This window comes from Balaenoptera borealis (genome assembly GCF_965194805.1).
Source record: "Balaenoptera borealis genome assembly, chromosome: 13".
Classification (NCBI taxonomy): Eukaryota; Metazoa; Chordata; class Mammalia; order Artiodactyla; family Balaenopteridae; genus Balaenoptera; species Balaenoptera borealis.
The window spans coordinates 70,220,617-70,239,877 of NC_138870.1; the positions used below are offsets into that span (position 1 = coordinate 70,220,617).

Sequence of the window (19,261 nt, forward strand, 5' to 3'; positions counted from 1 at the left end):
AATTTTCTAAGAATATTGCCTTCATAATTACCACTTAATTTCTTCTTCTCTTGGATGAACCAAAGAAGGTCACAAAGTTCTAAAACTTCTGTCTTTGACTGAAGTAAATAAAAGTGTTAAATTATAGGCATTAGAGCATAGCTTAATTTCTATGAGCCATTTCAAGATACTGAAATTGGACTTAGTTATTATATGTAATGGACATTAAGCATTTATGAGACAAATGGCCTATAATTTAATTAGATACTTAGTGAAGTATTCATAAGATACTTTAAGACTAGCTAATATGTAATAGCAGAAAAGGATCTTGCCTCTAATTTCTTACATGAAATAATTGAGATGTGCCTCTCTTATACTTCTAGAGAAGTTCTTTTTGTTTTCTTGTTCAGATACAAATCATAGGTAGAGATGAAATGTAGCCAAGTTTTTTCTGTAGTCAAATATCAAATCACTATTCAAGGTTGTTGCATTATCAATACAAAATTATGTTTTTTGAGTAAGTAAAAATGTATTACTTTGTGATTTTGTAGACATATTTGACATGTATCACATATTCATTACAGTTCCCTAACTCAGTATTGAAGATGAGTCTAAAAGAAATCAAAGTTGGCATATGAGAATTAATCATTGGAATAATTTATTTTGTTCTACCTTCCTTTTCAAGTATTTTGGTTGTTATTTGTGAGTATGGGTGAATAAGTATTCAATAAATATATTTGAGATTCTCAGTTGCTTGGACTCTTGGTCTGTGTGGTTGCTTTATTGATTGCTTATTATTTGCTTGCTTGCTCACTTGTTTTATATTAATAGTTTAGACCAAGGAAGGGAGTCAAGAAAATAAGTGGTGTAGCATTTTCGAAAATAGAGTTGCTCAGAGAAGAGATAAGATTAGGTCAAGGTGATACAAAATCTGTTTTATTTACAATTTTGGAAGCTATTATGCAGAAAAGTGTCATCAAGCCAGTCTTTAATGCCTTCCTATAAAGTGCTGACTATACAGGCTTTAAGTTAGGAGGTTCAGTCTGAATGTGACAATTTCAGGTAACGAACGTTTCAGAAACAAAGGCCAAGTGTGCAATTGAATGCAGAGATCTTGAGGGGGAGATGTGAGCTTAGACTACGTGAGTGGCAGAAGTTCTGCCATTTAGCCTCCCTTGATTTGCCATGAGTGTAGATACACACAAGCCATGTTTATTTTTACATTTTCAGCAGGTGTGACACTTTGGCCAGTATAATGGCTTGGAGTACAGCATGGCTTCACCTTGATTGGTGTGTCCTGATGGAATATTTTCTGAAATGATGTGTGAAGAGCTTGCATCATTATTTTTACAAGCATGTATCAACAAAGTCTAGGCCCTAGGAAAGTGCAAATAGAATGCCATGCAGCAGACAGTGTGTTTACATTTTATTTTTAGTCCCTGGAAAGATTTATAGTTTCGGGAGGAATTGCTTTGCTTCTGCTTGTTACATTTGATCTGGTCATCCTAACTTAGAGCATTCACAAAACTTTCCACTTGCTGTGTGCTGGAATTCTCCCAGGGAAATGTATTTCTTCCTATTCATTCTGCGGATGTACAGTTTCTGCCTTCTAATGTCATGTTGAAATGTGATTGCTGTGAATGACACTGTCGACCTTGCATTAATCCTGCTTGTTCACACCAGGGTCCCCATCTGCTTTGTGAAAGGGAAAAAAAAAAGTGTTATCCATCTTTAGAGAGTGTATGCCTAACCTAAATTTCATCTTAATCCACTGTTTTAAGGTCTCTGACATGCTTATTTCCATAATAAAAAAATTAATATTTTCAATTAGTCCCATTCAGGAACAAATCTGTCATTTCCACGACATGCAAACTACTGTCTCTCAGTTGACCTCCATCAGATCAAAGCTATTTATTGCAAACATAGAAGTTAATTATGAGAAGTGATGTACATAGGTTAAAAATAATCTCCTGGATCTGATTGTTGTGGCATCTGTCAAGTCTTTACTCCAGTATAACTTTGATTCTGTCAATGTGGTATGTCCATACCTCTTGCTATATTGTATTTTTTTGATCAGATCAATTTACACAGCAAAAAAAAAAAAAAAAAAAAAAAAAAGGCCAGCTGCCGGCCCCCCCGCCCGGAAAAAAAAAAAGAATTAGCTCTCTGCTTCCATCTTCCATGGCAGTTGAGTTCTTAAATATTGTAAGTCTAAATCTCAACTTCCAACATGTCTCTGAAAATACATTTTAATAACAACGTGATTATTCCAGTGACATGTTTCAACTCCTTGGGAGCAGTCATTGTATTAGATATATTCAAACTCATGCTTCACACATACACACTAGGATGGCCTGTACAGCTGGAAATCCTTCTGTGTAATATGACTATGATTGAGGAAGCATGCCCGTGTTCCTGCCTCCCCTTCATGCTAAAAAGAAACGAATAAAGTGTAAAGTGAATTATGTCGCTTAACTCATATTTGGACTAGAAACAGGCAAGGACTTTGGTTCAAAGAAAAGGAGAAGAAGATGCTATGGGCTTTTGTAGCAGCTCTCTAGATTAGTAAGAGAAGACAGCTCTTGGTGTTTGAGAGAAATAATGTTTGCCTACCGTGCAGATCTTTTTCTAAACTTCTTTCCTTCATTGTTTTTAACCTTCAATAAATTCTTCTTACTTTCATCTTTCTAATCTTCATGCACTTTAAGTCATAGTATATTTTCTCACATAGGTAGAAATTTATTTAGTCATTTTCCTTCAAATGATGAACTACGTGCTTGTTGCAAATCAAGATAAAGTGTGCCAATTGCATTTTTTAAAATTTATTCATTTATTTAATTTTTGGCTGCATTGGGTCTTCACTGCTGCACGCGGGCTTTCTCTAGTTGCAGTGGGTGGGGGCTACTCTTTGTTGCGGGGCGCAGGCTTCTCATTGTGGTGGCTTCTCTTGTTGCAGAGCACAGGCTTTAGGCGTGCGGGCTTCAGTAGTTGTGGCTCGCGGGCTCTAGAGCGCAGGCTCAGTAGTTGTGGCGCACGGGCTTAGTTGCTCCGCGGCATGTGGGATCTTCCCAGACCAGGGCTCGAACCCGTGTCCCCTGCATTGGCAGGCGGATTCTTAACCACTGCGCCACCAGGGAAGCCCCTCAGTTGCATTTTATAAAAGCTGTGAGTAAGGGATAGGGGGAGAAGAGGGTTATTATGGGACTGTATGAAATCATGTGTGTGTGAAACTTTTGAAAACTGTAAAGCACTGTAGAATTTAAAGAATTTTTCATTCAATTAAAAAAGGTTAAAAAAAAAAAAAAAGCTGTGAGTGAAACTTAGGTGGCCTGGGATCAAGGTTTTCCATTTGGATCATGTGAGAGACTTCCTGTGAAATTAAGGACATAAGGAAAACCTATCTTTGAAATAGGATCATCCTCAGTGAAGAATAATTTCTGAGGTCATATCCTTAATTTAGTAGATGTACTTTAAAATCTGTTAGAAATTGCCACCACCTTTGAAATGACTTTGTTACAGTCACTGTTTGCTATCCCCCAAACCACAGCTGTTGGCATTTTGATTGCTATAGAAATGAATAGCACTCCATATTGTGGCAATCACACCCATCATAAAAGTTAAATGAACATTCTTGTAATACCCGCTGGGATGGGACAGAGGTAGGAGATAAGGATTGAGCACACAGGATAAAATTTGTCACTGACAAATTGAAACTACTGCGTCGTGTCTTGCTTGTCATCTATATCGTTTTGTTTTATTCAAAGCTATTTCAAAAACACAAATACTGTGTTGAAACTGAGAATCAGAATGAATCATTTCTATTATCTGTCAGAATTTGCCTTGCCATTGCTAGACTTCCTGTGTTGCTTTCCCTTGCTGGATGTACAGTTTGATAAATCTTTTTGCAGAGATGCTTTATTCAAAATATGACTGTAGTCAGAGTATGACTACAAAGAACTATCATTTCTGAATTGGGAACATTGCACTGGTTGTGGGGTTTTTTTGTCATAAAATTTTGTGAAAGACCTTTCATTTGTTGTATTAATATTTCATTTTTTAATAAATTTTTTTCCATTTTGGTTTGGTCTCAGAAGGGTTAACATCATGGCTGTCACTACTAGCATCTGAATCTCCAGACTAATTGAAATGCAGACCCTGCTCTATGAGGGCTTCTCTCCACTGCTGGCTCTGCTCTCCACAGTTTGCTTTAAAAAGTAACAAACTGATTTTGATATGACCCATTCATTTCAGAAGTTTCTGTATCATTCTTATTTCGGAAGAATGAAAGATTTGAAGCAAACTGATGATTTATCTTGTCTAAAAGCTTCACACCCATAAGGAAGGAATCTCCCTTTACCCCTTAGCTCAGTCTTCGTATGTCCTTTGTAGACATGTCTGATTCTTCTTTGGCGTAGAAGAATTTGTATTCATGCCCTGGACTATAAACTCCTTGAGGGCGGTGAAGCCTTCTGTACAATCCCCTATAGTTCTTAAAACAGGGCATGGATATCAGTTTTGCCTACCTCACAAATTTCAGGAGCATAAATGATATATAATAGAATGTACACCTCCTGATACTTTGTGATAAATGCCAAGTGTGCAATTAAAGTTAGCTCAAGACACATACAGACCAAAAAAATATATTGTTCTTTTTCACCACTTATATAGCGTATCTGGCAGCAACCTTGACATATAGTAAGTGCTTAATAAATGTTTGTTAAATTACACTAAGATTGGACTAGAATTTACCTCTCCTAGGTCACCTCTTTTTGCTAAACCATACAAATTTTCCTTCTTTCAGAAAGCATTCACTGAGAGTTTCTTTCACATGCCAGAGCCTGGCACTAGCACTATAAAAACAAAGTAAATTCACTATCTTACCTTCCAGCATAGAAGGCAGACACAACAAGTAGATATAATTCATTGTGGTAAGTGTTGCAATTAATGTATGTAGACAGTACTATGGCAACATAGAAGGTAAGCTATGAATAAGAGATTGTTCAGTTCGTTTTTGAAATGAACAGAAGTTTGTAAAAAAGAGAGTGGAAGAAGAGCTTTGTCAGAATAGTAGTTTGATAAGAAATGGATGCTCAAAATAGCACATGGCAGAAAGAAAAGTTTCACGTGGCTCATGAAGAATGTATATGGAGGGCTTATTTGGGGTGCCAAGTTGTAAAGGGTTTCTTAGTACTGGAATGAAGAGTGGATTCTTTTCTGTCGGCACAGGTTGACCCTCTAAAACCCCACTGTGCTTAAGAAAGACAGATGGTCAGGTGGAAGGTATTGGAGTAAGGAAGAAATTGAAAGTGGGGAGAATAGGAGGCTGATAGCATCTCATCCCATCCCTAAATGCTATCCCAGGCAGTGCCAGTAGAAATGGAGGGTAGTAAAGAGAGGAAGAATATGAAACATACTGTTCATCTTAAATTTGCTTGTTGCCCCTGGGAAAAGGAACTAAGAAGCCAGAAAGCAAGGAATCTGAATAGAGACGGAGAAGCAGGCCATAAAGAAAAGTCTGTCCTGCATGCGAGGAGCACCAGCAGAAAGCCATCCTTCTCCCACATACAGTGGTCCAGGCTCCCTATAGTCACTGGGACACATTTTGGTGGCTCCTGCTGTCCCTCTCGCTGCCCAGACTTCTGTTATCCTCTCACCGCATGGAAAGTGCACCTTTCAAATATCACCATGTAGTTGACAATCCCTACAGAATGTATTCTGTCCAAATGTTAAAGAACAGGTGGATCGGGCTTCCCTGGTGGCGCAGTGGTTAAAAATCTGCCTGCCAATGCAGGGGACACGGGTTCGAGCCCTGGTCCGGGAAGATCCCACATGCCACGGAGCACCTAAGACTGTGCGCCACAACTACTGAGCCTGCGCTCTAGAGCCCGCGACCCACAACTGCTGAGCCCGTGAGCCACAACTACTGAAGCCCGCATGCCTAGAGCCTGTGCTCCACAACAACAGAAGCCACCGCACTGAGAAACCAGTGCCCCGCAACAAAGAGTAGCCCCCGCTCATCGCAACCAGAGAAGGCCCGCGTGCAGCAACGAAGACCCAACACAGCCAAAAATAAATAAATTAAAAAAAAAAAAAAAAAAAGGTGGATCACTGAAGAGGAAATGTAAAAAGCTAGTAAGCTTCTGAAAATATTATTAACCTCTCTAGTAATCAGGAAAAAAAACTAAGCACAGAATAAGATACTGTTTTCCAACTGTCAATTTGCAAAACTTAAAAAGCCAGACAACACTAAGTGGTATTAAGGATAGGAAACAGAGAGACCCCTGTTACATGTTGATGCTAATGCATTTTGCTACAACCACACAGAAGAGCAATTTGGTGATGTCTGGCAAAGTTGAAGATCCCACATGTCTAGCAACTCCACTCTTAGAAACTCTCCCATAAGTACATGTGGAGATATTCACAAGAATATTGATGGCAGGGCTTCCCTGGTGGCACAGTGGTTGAGAATCTGCCTGCTAATGCAGGCGACACGGGTTCGAGCCCTGGTCTGGGAAGATCCCACATGCCGCGGAGCAACTGGGCCCGTGAGCCACAGCTACTGAGCCTGCGCGTCTGGAGCCTGTGCTCCGCAACAAGAGAGGCCGCGATAGTGAGAGGCCCGCGCACCGCGATGAGGCGTGGCCCCCGCATGCCGCAACTAGAGAAAGCCCTCGTACAGAAAGGAAGACCCAACACAGCCAAAAATAAATAAATTTTTTTAAAAAAAAGAATATTGATGGCAACCTCCTTTTTTTTAAGATGAGAGGTTTTTTTTTTAATTGAAGTGTAGTTGATTTACAATGTTGTGTTAATTTCTGCTGTACAGCAAAGTGATTCAGTTATACATATATATATATACACACACACACATTCTTTTTTATATTATTTTTCCTTTATGGTTTATCACAGGATATTGAATATAGTTCCCTGTGCTAGACGGTAGGACCTTGTTGCTTATCCATTCTATATCTAATAGTTTGCATCTGCTAACCCCAACCTCCCAATTCATTCCTCCCCCATCCTCCTTCCCCTTAGCAACCACAAGTCTGTTCTTTATGTCTGTGAGTCTGTTTCTGTTTCGTAGGTAGGTTCATCTGTGTCATATTTTAGACTCCACATATAAGTGATATCATATGGTATTTGTCTTTCTCTTTCTGGCTCACTTCACCTAGTATAATAATCTCTAGTTGCATCCATGTTGCTGCAAATGGCATTATCTCATTCCTTTTTATGGCTGAGTAGCATTCCATTGTTTATATGTTCCACATCTTCTTGATCCATTCATCTGTCAATGGACATTTAGGTTGCTTCCATGTCTTGGCTATTATGAATAGTGCTGTTATGAACATAGGAGGGCATGTAGCTTTTTGAATTATAGTGGCAGCCTCTTATAAATAGTCTGTAAGCCCATCCTTCAGAAAATGGGTAGTCATTCAACAGAATTTATGTGAAACAACAAAACCTTACATATATCAACAAGGATAAATCTGAAAAACAAAAAGATGAGCAGAAATTTCAAGTTCCAAGTGAGTGCTTGTCAGGATGGCATCCCATGATGGATAATGACATATGTATAAAATTAAAACTTATAAATGTATAAGATCATACATTTGCTATGGGTACACAAAAAATAAAAGTGTGAAACATACATGGGAATGATAAATACCAACTTCAGGATAGTGGCTTTCTTGGAAGGAAGGGGGGTTGTTTCACTGAAAGATATTTGGGGGCTTCAATTGTCTTTATAAAGTTTTATTTGTTAGGCAGGTACACAGTTTTTATTGTATTCTCTGAAATTCTTGTATGACTAAAATATTTACAATAAAGAAAAACCCTGCATATGGCTTTACTTGTGTGTTCATTCATTTAACCTGTCACCCATCAGTCTTTTCAGCTACCCATTCATTTATTATTCTTTTCTGTCAAAATAATTTTATTTAAACAATCTCAGAAGTTGATCACGGCTTAAACCAAGTTGGGAGAAAGGAGCATAATTATAACTGAAAGACAGATTTAAGGGAGATTTGAGGGTGAAGTTGCCAAGACTAAACAATTGGATGAATGTATATGTGTGCACGTGGGGGAATGTATTCATTCCCCAGGAATCAAGGGTAACGTATTGAGGTTTCTAGCTTGGTATCGGCCCACTGCGCATGCCAGTGGGACCAAGGAGAAGGAGTGCTATTGGAACCGAAGGGAATAAGGTATCTAATTTTGTCTCAGTCCATGTCACACTTTTTTTCCATAAACCTGATAATCTTAAAAACTTTAATTCGGTAATTATTTATTAAATATTTGCCATGTACAAGGCACAGTAAATATAAAGAAATGCCTTAAATGTATGCATAAATACTCTTTTTCATGAATATGTTTCTTTAAAGTTTATACCATTCATTTTTAAGCATCATGGTACAGCTACTGCTCCAGTAAATTAAATTGGGTAAGCAATTTCAGCTGAATCCAGTTGAATGGCAGTAGGCAGCCTTCATTAAGTTATTGGGTAACTATTTGAAAAAGAGTGAGAATCCATTAAAAACTTCAGACTGTGCAAACTCATTTAAGTTCGCAAATTCAGAAGGGAAGTTAAAGGTGGTTATCTTGAAAACATCCCCCAAATGTGTAGTGTATTAACTGAATAACAGCTGGGTAAGGCTAACTTTAGACATTCTTTCTTAAAAGTTATTTAGTTCTTACAACAGTAAATGTACAACTATATGGATAATTTCAGCAACACTGAGTGAAAATTGATACATTTATAAAACTAGAACTATTGGTCTGTTATCTCTGTCTTCATCTTTTTCATAGCTTCTCTTGCCTGTTGATTTATTTTCAGAAAAGGGAAGTGGTCTCAGGGACTAATGGGATACAGAGAGGCCAGTTACTGTGTGGGTTTACAACTCCAGAACATTTCAACCAAGTCCTTCTTTTCCTTTTCCTAGGCCTCACCCATGTCCTCTGTTCAAAGTTCTATATTTTAGTCCTGTTCCCAGTAGAAACATGGATTCCCAATCTTAAATCCCCTTATGGTCTCACTATTCCTCCTCCATAGATATCTTTCCAAGACTATGTAATAGGCAAAGGCTAGGAAGATGATTTTGTGTTCCAATGCTGTATGATCAGCTGGGTTCCTTGGGAGCATCAAGGGCATTAGATTAGAATAAGACCTTCATAATCTTACCTTTGCTCTACCCCACCCCAACATACATCTACATATATATTAATTTTAATTTTGCTTATTTCCTCCAATGTTAGAGAAGTAAGCCAAAGACCACAGTAAAGTGACAATAAAGGCATAATTCCCTAGAGACTTGGAAAAGACATCATTCATAGCCTCATTATGGCTGCTAGTCAGACCCTTTGATGTAAAGCATCTGTCCTCTTCAAGGAAACGAGAAAGGTCTGGTTTTCCTTTCTAGTCTGTGAAGTAGGAGGTGGTGTCATTTGCTGTGAGGAGCCACAAGCCCCATATTACTGGGTTGCAAGCTGCTTGACTGCCTTTGTTAACATGCTGAAAATTTCATCGGCTGTCTTTAATAAAAGAGGATGTGTGTGAGGGAAGACATCAGCAGATGTGGTCGGGTTTCTGCTCCCCAGTCCATGAGTCATAGCTGGCAGAGAGCAGTGACACTACTATGTAATCAGACAGACAGCCAGTCAGTCACCTGGACTTCTTGCATTTCAGTTATATAGTGAGGTAGTCTTTAAATCTGTTTAGAAACCTTTACATGCTCCTCTTTGGTTATGAGAAGACTTTTCATTCCTTCTCCTCCTGTCTAACAATATTTAGTCATTTATGGCTTCTGTTAATAAAGTTTCATTTGAACATTTATTACCTTAAATAATTACATGGCCAAGAGAAGAATTCTACTTTATGGAAGGATAGACGTGTGATCTGATAGGCTTTTGTTCTGTAGGAACTTCATCTTCTTATAGGAAACTTCATCTCAAAAACCCTAAAAGGACGTAATCTAGAATCTGGAAATAACCTCTAGAACCATGCTTCTCCAATTTTAATAAGCATACAAAGCATTGGGAGATCTTGTTGAAATTCAGATTCTGGGTCAGTAGGTGGCAACTGAAATTCTGCATTTCTGTCAAGCTCCCAGGTGATGCCAATGCTACTCCTTGCAATTTTTGTAGCAAGGCTAGAAGACCTGAAGGCATTCAGTCCAGTGGGCATCCACTAAGCTACCCTAGTCATTGCTGTGGAGGAGAGACATGACAGGCTTAAAAGATAAAGAAGCCCTTGTCTTTGAAGAGAGAAAATAACCATATAAGAAGAAAGTCTTCTATATCTAGTTTTATTCATAAATGTTTAACAAACACATGAAATTTTTTATCAGAATAATGGTTGATACTATCAAAGCAGTTACCTAAGGCAGTGATACTCTTATGTCACATTTGAGCATACCAGTATGTAAATTTCATCAGTTTCTATTTATTCAAATAAGAAGCTATAGTGATGCTTTAAGCATTACATAATGTATGTCCATAGGCTTTTAAAATTTTTTTTAAAAACTTTTTTTTACTCTATTAAAATAGACACATCTAAACCAAAATGTTTCATCTGAATGTAGAACTCTATAGCTGCTTAAAAATATTGAATGATGTTCTTAAATATGCACATTTTTAGTTTATTTGGATTTTGACTCTTTAGGAGACACAGTTAATGAGTATATGTGAGCTTTCAGGAGATCGGTTATCCCACATTAACTTCATAATGTCAATTTTTGATTATTTTTGTTTAATGAGTAACACTAACATGGATAATGCAAAACTAGAATCATTCCAAACACCATTATAATTAGCATTCCGAACTCATTTTGATAACAGATATAACTTCCTAATTGTGTTTTCTTTGAATAATATTAACTTTTTTTAATCACTTGATAGCAGAAAGGTGACTTCAAAGTAGTCTAAGGACAGATGGACCCCAGGCTGCAATTTAGTAACAGTAGTAAAGCCTATTTATGTGGCTTGGTATGTACAAGTCACCACCTGGTTTCACAGCTGTCTTTTCCAGGTTTAACCTAAGAAAGGCTACAAACCTAGTATAGGCAGAGCCAGTTCACAAATCCTCAGCATCTGGACTCAGTGGTCATTCAGGTATATTGACAAGAAGATCCTACTTTGTGTGTTTGAGATGATGAGGAGACAGAAAAGAAGAGGGAAAAGACAGTAATTTTGCATCCTCATGTAATCTCATCAACAACCCTGTGAAGCAAGTACTGTTCTCATCCCGTTTTCAGAAGAAGCTGTGGTCTCAGTGCTTCCTAAGTGCACATGTCACTGGAGCAGAAATGGCATTGGAACCTAGGCAGTGTGATTCTGTAACCTCTGAGTGTTTTTAATAATCCCCTTGAGTTGCAATTATAGTTAGGTACAGACTCTGATAATAAAGTGGTTCAAGAAATAACCACTACCCCACAGAGCCATCTGGTTTCTCTCAGCCCCATCACTGGGCCTTTTCTATTTCTGGTTAGTAGGGAATGGTCTCCAGCCGTGGTTCTCCCTCCCCATTTCCTCTCTTCCCACTCAGGATAGCAGGAAGTCTGAACATTTTATCTACTTAGCATCTCCAGTAAGTCCGGCTGTGAACACACTTCGCCTTCAATTTAGTAGCTGTTTATTGACAGTCATGCTACGCTCTGGGAGTGGACATAATTCAGAAATGTGTCCCAGCATCAAGAAACTCAGTATTAACAATGGGTGGTATGATAACAAAGTTCTTTTAGGAAGACAGAGTAGGTGGTGTTATTTTAGGTTTCCAATGTGGAGCTAGTCACTGCTCATGTAATTTAGAGCTATGTTTATTTGGATTGGTGTTTAAAATTAGAAGTTGACCATCTGTATTTTTCTTGATAAGTATGGAGTCATCCTGACCAAAAGGTTTTCGAAGGTCAGGAATAGCTTATATTTGCAACATTATTTTTGGAAAAGAAAAAAGGATACAGAAGAGTCGGAAAATAATACCCAGCAGTTGAAGACTTAAGACAACCTTGGTATACATCCAAAGAGACATGTTATGCAGCCATTGAAATAAAAATTATAAAGTACGTATAACAACGTAAATCATAAACATGCATGTGCTAGACCTCAAGCAAAATGAGACAAGAAAAAGTGAACTTGACATTTGTAGAGTGTTTATTATGTGCATGTATCAATACTATGCTACATTTATTTTCTCATTTTATCTTTCTAACAACATGCAAAAAAGTTGATGTTTATTCAGTATTTCATAAATGAAAGAACTGGGACACAGATATGTTAGGGGACCTCACCAAGGTCACAGCCGGTGGTTGAGCAAGAACTCAAATCCTGATCTCTTCAAATCCAAATCTGATCATCTTTTCCCAGCTGATTTACTCTGAGCTATTCAACCCTCCCCCCAACATTGTTTTTGATTCAGAAATAATTGTATTTACAGTAAAGAGTGGAGTCATATGAATTCAGCTGAAAAAAATGCTTGCATTGTGAAAACACTAAACCGTAAAAATAATTGTGAATTATTTTAGGCTATATCATAGTTGCCAAGACAATTAATAGTTGACACCATCTGTAAAATGAAAACATAATCTTAGCATAAACAATTTTAGTTTTATCTGATGTTTGAAATATACATTTATGTAACTGCCAAGGTATCAGCTGCCCTTTGTTAGCCAGAAAGTTCCAGGGACAAGACAAGAACGGAGCAGCCCTTATTCGTAGATAACAAGCAAAGTGTTTTTTCCTTTGGGAAGGCCTTGTTGTTGTTAACTAATGTTTGAGAATTTGGGGATGGAAACCCTTGTATTAAACTAGTGCTACATACTGTATTGCTATATTGATTGTAAACATCGACCATTAGAAGTTTAAAAGCTGTTTGACTTAAAAATTAGAACTTTATCTCGTTAAACTACATGAGTTAAATTTGGAAAGCATTTTTAGTGATTGCATTTGAATTTTTTTCAGAGTTTTCACCCTGAAAACATAAGTAAAATTTTACAATATATTTTACTTATTTATATATGTTTGCAGAAATGGCCTAGAATATTGCTAAGGAGAGAAAGCAAAGAATGGGTAGACATAGATTTGTCAACTTTTCCCACTTAATTTTTTATTTCTTGGCATTGAATTGAAAAAAAGTTCAATTCTTTCCATCTAAAATTGTATCCCGTTTAACTTTTTTCTCAAGAAAGTACATTGGACTAGATTACTAGCTCTCCATAGGTAACCTATACTTTCTCATTAAAGAAAAAGCTATTTCCCTAACTGCCTGCCCTCTTTAAAGCACAAAGTACACAGCAGCTGTTTGAAAACCTTTTTTTCCCTTCCTGTTTTATCTGTATAAATTGCTACATTGCTTCCATAAAATGCCTCCAGACATAAGGGGATCATTTGCATAAATGGATGAAGATTTTTGTCTTCCATGAAGGAAAGCTTGCCATGGCCTCTTAATCGTTTTCCTTCCTCTCTCTGGTTCCAGTATCCGGCTGCTCTGATGAACTTGGGAGCCATCCTGCACCTCAATGGACGACTCCAGAAGGCCGAGGCCAACTACCTGCGGGCGCTGCAGCTCAAGCCGGATGACATCATCACGCAGTCCAATCTCCGCAAGCTCTGGAACATCATGGAAAAGCAAGGCTTGAAGACGTCCAAGACTTGACACAGGAGGGCCGTACCTCATCCTCCTCCATATTTGAAAGCCGGCTTCATTAACGAACAGAAATTCCCAGCAGTGCTATGACAAGAGCTAGTTTGGACTTCAAGACCCGGGGGCAGAGGTCACTCAGGTCACTGCCACTTCTGGAAGTATCCACTTTGCTGTGGGCACAGCCGTTAACACCAAAAAGAGAAACATTGGAAACCTCCTGCAGGATGTAATTGTTACCCATAGAACTGTAAACCAGAGCACTTAAAACAGGATCTTTTGGCATTCTTAAAGGGGGGAGGGGAGTCTGAGTTTCAAATTTTGTTCAATTTTGAAAGCTAATTTAGAAATTATACTGTTCCTTAAACACTGTGAGAGGAAGTCAGAATTTCTGTTCAGCCACGGTAAACTATTACGGTCAAGTGTTCACACGCAGTGATTCAAGTGTCGTGTGAATCCTGGTGAGCTGGCCGGTTGTCCTGACGCTGCTGTCTTCCCTCTTTGGGACAGCCTGCTTATCAATGTCTAAAACTTAGAAAACTTTTTTTTTTTTTTAATACTGTGTCAGGATCTGTCAGAGTCTACATTTGTTTCCTTACTAGTGCACATAACGTTTTATGATTTAGATGTCACCGTCATTTGGGCATCCTTTGCTTTTCATGTTCTGAAAAGGGTATACAGAACAGAGCAAACCATGTTTCTCACTGGTGTTGTAGGAGGGACTGGGGAGGCCTTATGCGTTCCAGGCAGGCATTTTTTACTTTGACGTCACCGACGTTTTCCCAAAACTGCCTAGGAGGATTCATTGTATTAATTCTTAGGCTTTTGAAATTGCCTTTTAAAATGGCTATTCCTGGTTAACGCTCATGCTAAGGCAGTAAATCAAAAGGAAGCTTAACAAATGGTCTAGTTCCAATAACTAACCAGCAGCTATTAGACAAAAGGGAAGATGCTTTGTGCCTTCCAGATGTTGCTGGGTTAAAAATCAAGTCTGCGCGAGGGTGTATAATGATGGTTGCCAACGATTTTATATTTTGGAAAGAGTTGGTATGAAATGCTAATCACTTTCTAATAGGTACCTAAACAGCAGTGCTGATAAGTTGTTGAGGAATTATTTTTAATCATACTTTGTTCTTCCCAAAAGACATAAAAAATGACTTATTTTAAGCTGCAGTAGACTATAGCATTAGCCCACGTGTTTCTAGGTCTCCTGCCAAGTGCTTTTCACAGTTGAAAACTATTTTTCACTAGCAAATTTGGCATTTTATTTCATTACCTATTAGTAACCACTTCAGTGATAATTTCACAAGTAAAAGACTATAAGGGAAGTAGAGAGAAACATTTACTGAACATTTTTTGACTTGCAGTCAAACTTTGCTACTAAAAATTAACTTTGTAAAAACAACAATCCACTCTCAACTTCTTCCTAGAGAAAGTAGCTATACAATACCCAACATATTTATTTATTTATTATTCTACCATAGCGAAATAACAAAATTTGATTCATTAAACCAGTTCTTTGCAACTTAAAATTAGCTTTTTTTCTTGTCCTTTCACATTCCGTGTATATATGGTCAGCGTCCCCATTTAAGGGAAGCTGGACATGCAAATAGATCATATTATGTTTTCTTCATATTTTATATGTTTTGCTGCATATCTGAATAAGGTGGGATAAATAATTAAAGTAGTGTTCCTATGGCATTAGTGTTTTGGTGAGAAGGGCAACATAGTGAGAGAGATTTGTTGATGGCATTAAAAGAAGGCCCTCCTAATATGTATATTATTTGGTAAACATTTCATTGAAGGGCCAAAAGTTAAATTATAATTAAATCACTGTGTTTTCAGAATGATATTTAATGTTTAACAACAACAAACACGTGGTCAAACCAAAAGCATGAGTTGAAGTATATTTTTCATCTTCTAGTGCATTGGCAATTGCAAAAAAAAAAAAAAATTAATAAAGGAAAAAAGGAATTTAATATAAGGATATAGAGGTGAATTCAGTGTCTAACATTTTTATTTATTTAAATAGTTATTGACCTATGATGACTTCCTCGTCTTAACATTTTGTGTCTTTTTATTGTTATTGTTCTTCTTTTCACACACTTGGTTCTTGGTAGGTTCGCTGATGGCACAGCAGAGGTACTTCATGTTGACCCAATTCCCAAGTAGCATTAATAATTGGGCCTGTGTCATAAAATGCATGGATCATTAACAACTAAATGTCCCTGACACCTTTCACTACAGGGCTGGGCTTAGTAACTGACCACCTTGGGGGGAGGGTTAAGGGGGTCTATAGAACATGGTCAAAAAATGTCTCCGCTCAGGGATTTATGGTGGATTATTGCAGACAGTGCTAAAAATATAGAGCACAAGTTTACTAAATTAAAATTTTATTTTTTGAGAAACTGTTATTTGTATAAATTATCAAGATTTGTAGGCTTTCCTTTTGTAGAAATAATTGTTTTATGTGCCAGAGAATTTCGATTTTGTTTTCAACAATAAAGCATTGATAACAAATACGTTTATAAGCCTTTTTTTTTTTTTTAATTTATTTATTTATGGCTGTGTTGGGTCTTCGTTTCTGTGCGAGGACTTTCTAGTTGTGGCAAGCGGGGGCCACTCTTCATCGCGGTGCGCGGGCCTCTCACTATCGCGGCCTCTCTTGTTGTGGAGCACAGGCTCCAGACGCGCAGGCTCAGTAATTGTGGCTCATGGGCCCAGTTGCTCCGCAGCATGTGGGATCTTCCCAGACCAGGGCTCGAACCCGTGTTCCCTGCATTGGCAGGCAGATTCTCAACCACTGCGCCACCAGGGAAGCCCTATAAGCCTTTTTAAAATCATCTACAGCAACAACACTTATACTGTCTTGGATTTTAACAGACCGATGAGAAAGCTGGAAATCTCCAGAAACTTTTCCCAAACACCATTTTAGATATTAACTTTGTAGATTCCTTTAGGTTTTTTTTAATGACCTCATCAAGTTGTCTCACATATTTGGAACTTTCTCATTTGATCCACGATTTACTTGCTAAACAAAAGCTCTTCACTCCACTCTTTGGAAGTAGACAATGAACTAACACAATAACATCAGAGAGCAGTTGTAAGAAGTTGGGGGAATGTTTTGGAAAATTTAGGAGAAAAACTTCACAGAAATTTCAAGTGAACAAGAAGCTTCAAATTCCTGCAGTACCCCAGGGGGCAAAATACATCTCAAATCTCTATGGAATAACAACAAGAGGTCAATATGTGGTGAAGTGGCAGAGGGAATGAAAGCCAATTCAAAGTCTTCTCTGATTGCATTCTGCAGGAAGACCACCCAAAATCACACAGGAAGAAGGTTAAAATCCTGGTACGCACCTTTCTCTACTACAAAACTAAGTATAACAGAGTTACCCTGGTTGCATTGCCATTTCAGCTTGTGGCAGTTCCAATGCTTAAGCCAAGTTTTCTAGCAATACCCCTTCATTAAACTGAGTTGAGTGTTAAATAGTAGGAAGCAAATTCTATGGTATTGGAAATAATATTTAAATTAAGTGAAAAATCATATTCCAAAGGTACATAGAAATGAATTGGAATGATTGCAATTCTTAAATTATCCACAGAAACCCAGTTTTTCCCTTGTAAGAGAATAACCAAGCCTTAGATGCATTTCCTTTCTTTGTACTGGAAATGTATACTATGTGAAAACTGTCATCACTTTCATGTGTGAAAACATCAAATGAAAAGTCATTGCATCCCCAAATCTCAACTTTTTAGAAAGTGATTTTCAAAAATATCATGTTGATCATGAGCAAATAGTAGATGTAATTTTCATTTATGGTCAATTTTATGTTTTTCTACTCCACAGTGTGCCAGACTAGAAAAACAATGTGAAAAAAGAAAGACATGGCCCCTGCCTTCACTGGTTTCAGAGCGTAGTGCCTCAATCCAAGTTAAAACTCTACCCTGATTTTAGAATAGAATCAATTATGCAATTATTTCATATACTAAGACGACTTAATATCTAACATTTCTGTAGCCTGTTGTATAACTGCCACTAACTAGTTTTGGGAACTTGGTTAAATCACTTACCTTGGGGGCCTTATACTCCTCAGGTGGAAAGTAAATGGCTTTAGTTACATGCTCACTGAAGTCTTGTTTGGCTCTCACAGTCTAAATTGTTCAGATGTTTTTCATGCCTTACCTGTCTTAGTCTGTTCGGACAGCTATAACAAAACACCACAAGCTGGGTAGTTTATAAATAACAGAAATTTGTTTCTTACAGTTCTGAAGGCTGGAAGTCTAAGATTAGGGTGCCAGCATAGTCGGGTGAGGGCCCTCTTCCGGGTAGCAGATTTCCTGTGCCCCCTCACATGATGGAAGGGGTGAGAGTTCTCTGGAGCCTCTTTTATAAGGGCATTAGTTCCATTCATGAGGGCTCTGCCCTCATGACCTAATCACCTCCTAATACCATCACCTATGGGCGTTACGTATTCAACATATGAGTTTTGGTGGAATGTAAATATCCAGACCATAGCAACCTCCTTTCATCTTCATGATCAATCTGTAGTAAGAGAGGCAGAGAATGTGATTTGTGGAAGATGGAATAGCTAGAGAAATACCAAAGGGGGCGGGGAAACCACCTCCGGACTCAGGTTCACTGCCTGAGTGCTCTCATGACACAGGACATGTGAGCATAGGGCAGCATGGGGACAGGCTTGCTGCTTGCTAGCTTTGGGACATGGACAGGTTATTTCATACCTCTGAGCCCTGGTTTCCTTAACTGTAAAGCTGGAACATAACCTCACACATCCACACGGTGTTTGGCATAAAATAAAATCCTTATAGCTAAATTTTATCCTATAATCAAGGAATTAGGCAATATATAATTTTGTTATTATATAAAAATTTTAACAGGATAATCGAATTCTCTGTCAGTTTTTACCTTGTCTATTGTATTTTATGTTCTACTCAACAACAACTCAAGCTTTCCTTATAACTGACTCCTGAATGTGCTGTACCCATGTCTCTCAGCAGAATAGAGTTGTGCTTTCCTCCAGGATCAGAACTAGAGAATCGGGGTCTTCTAAATATGGCCATTTTTACCAGAACGGTGTTTGAAGTAGGGAATTTGGCCCTGCTTGGGATATTAACACTTTTCTATAGTTCACCAATAAAATGGAACTATGTCATCTTTTCTGAACACAGAAAATCTGTTGATATCAGCAACCCTTATTATAACTACTACAAATTAATGATTATTATTGATTATACATTAGCCACATGTACCTACCTCTCTCTCCTACCTCCTTTGGATTTGACAGGAATATCCCTCATTCAAGACAAAGCTATCAGCCATTCTCAAGTCAGATGGAGAGAATAGAGTTCTATATTTCAGTAATAGCTCAAGACTCCTAGAAGCACTTTTTCTAATAATTTTCTATCATGTATCTTTCTTTTCCATCCCAGAAGACTCAAAATAACTCCTCTGAGAACTTTCTCTTGGCAACATCATTGAGCAGCTAGAGACTATAATGAAAGTTTAAAAAACATATTGAGAGAGAAATCAAGCAAAGTAATTTCTTTCCAAAAATACTAAAAATGTCATAAAAGAATTAAAATGCCTTTTGTTTTTTCAGCTGGACACTCCTCTAGTATTGTGTAAAAGAT

At 37.9% G+C, this 19,261-nt stretch overlaps 1 protein-coding gene across 7 annotated transcripts in view; it reads left to right on the plus strand.

Annotated features, from left to right (window-relative positions):
- TMTC2 (transmembrane O-mannosyltransferase targeting cadherins 2) overlaps positions 1-19,261 on the plus strand; it is an 889,086-nt gene that overhangs the window by 393,774 nt on the left and 476,051 nt on the right. Inside the window, exon 12 of one of the 7 annotated variants that reach the window (XM_082350743.1) lies at positions 13,445-17,692. The exons of the other annotated variants lie outside the window; for them this stretch is intronic. Within the exon in view, the coding sequence (XP_082206869.1) occupies positions 13,445-13,624 (180 nt within the window). The 3' untranslated portion in view covers positions 13,625-17,692. Of the gene's footprint in view, positions 1-13,444; positions 17,693-19,261 lie in introns of those variants that run through there. 7 annotated transcript variants of the gene reach the window in all.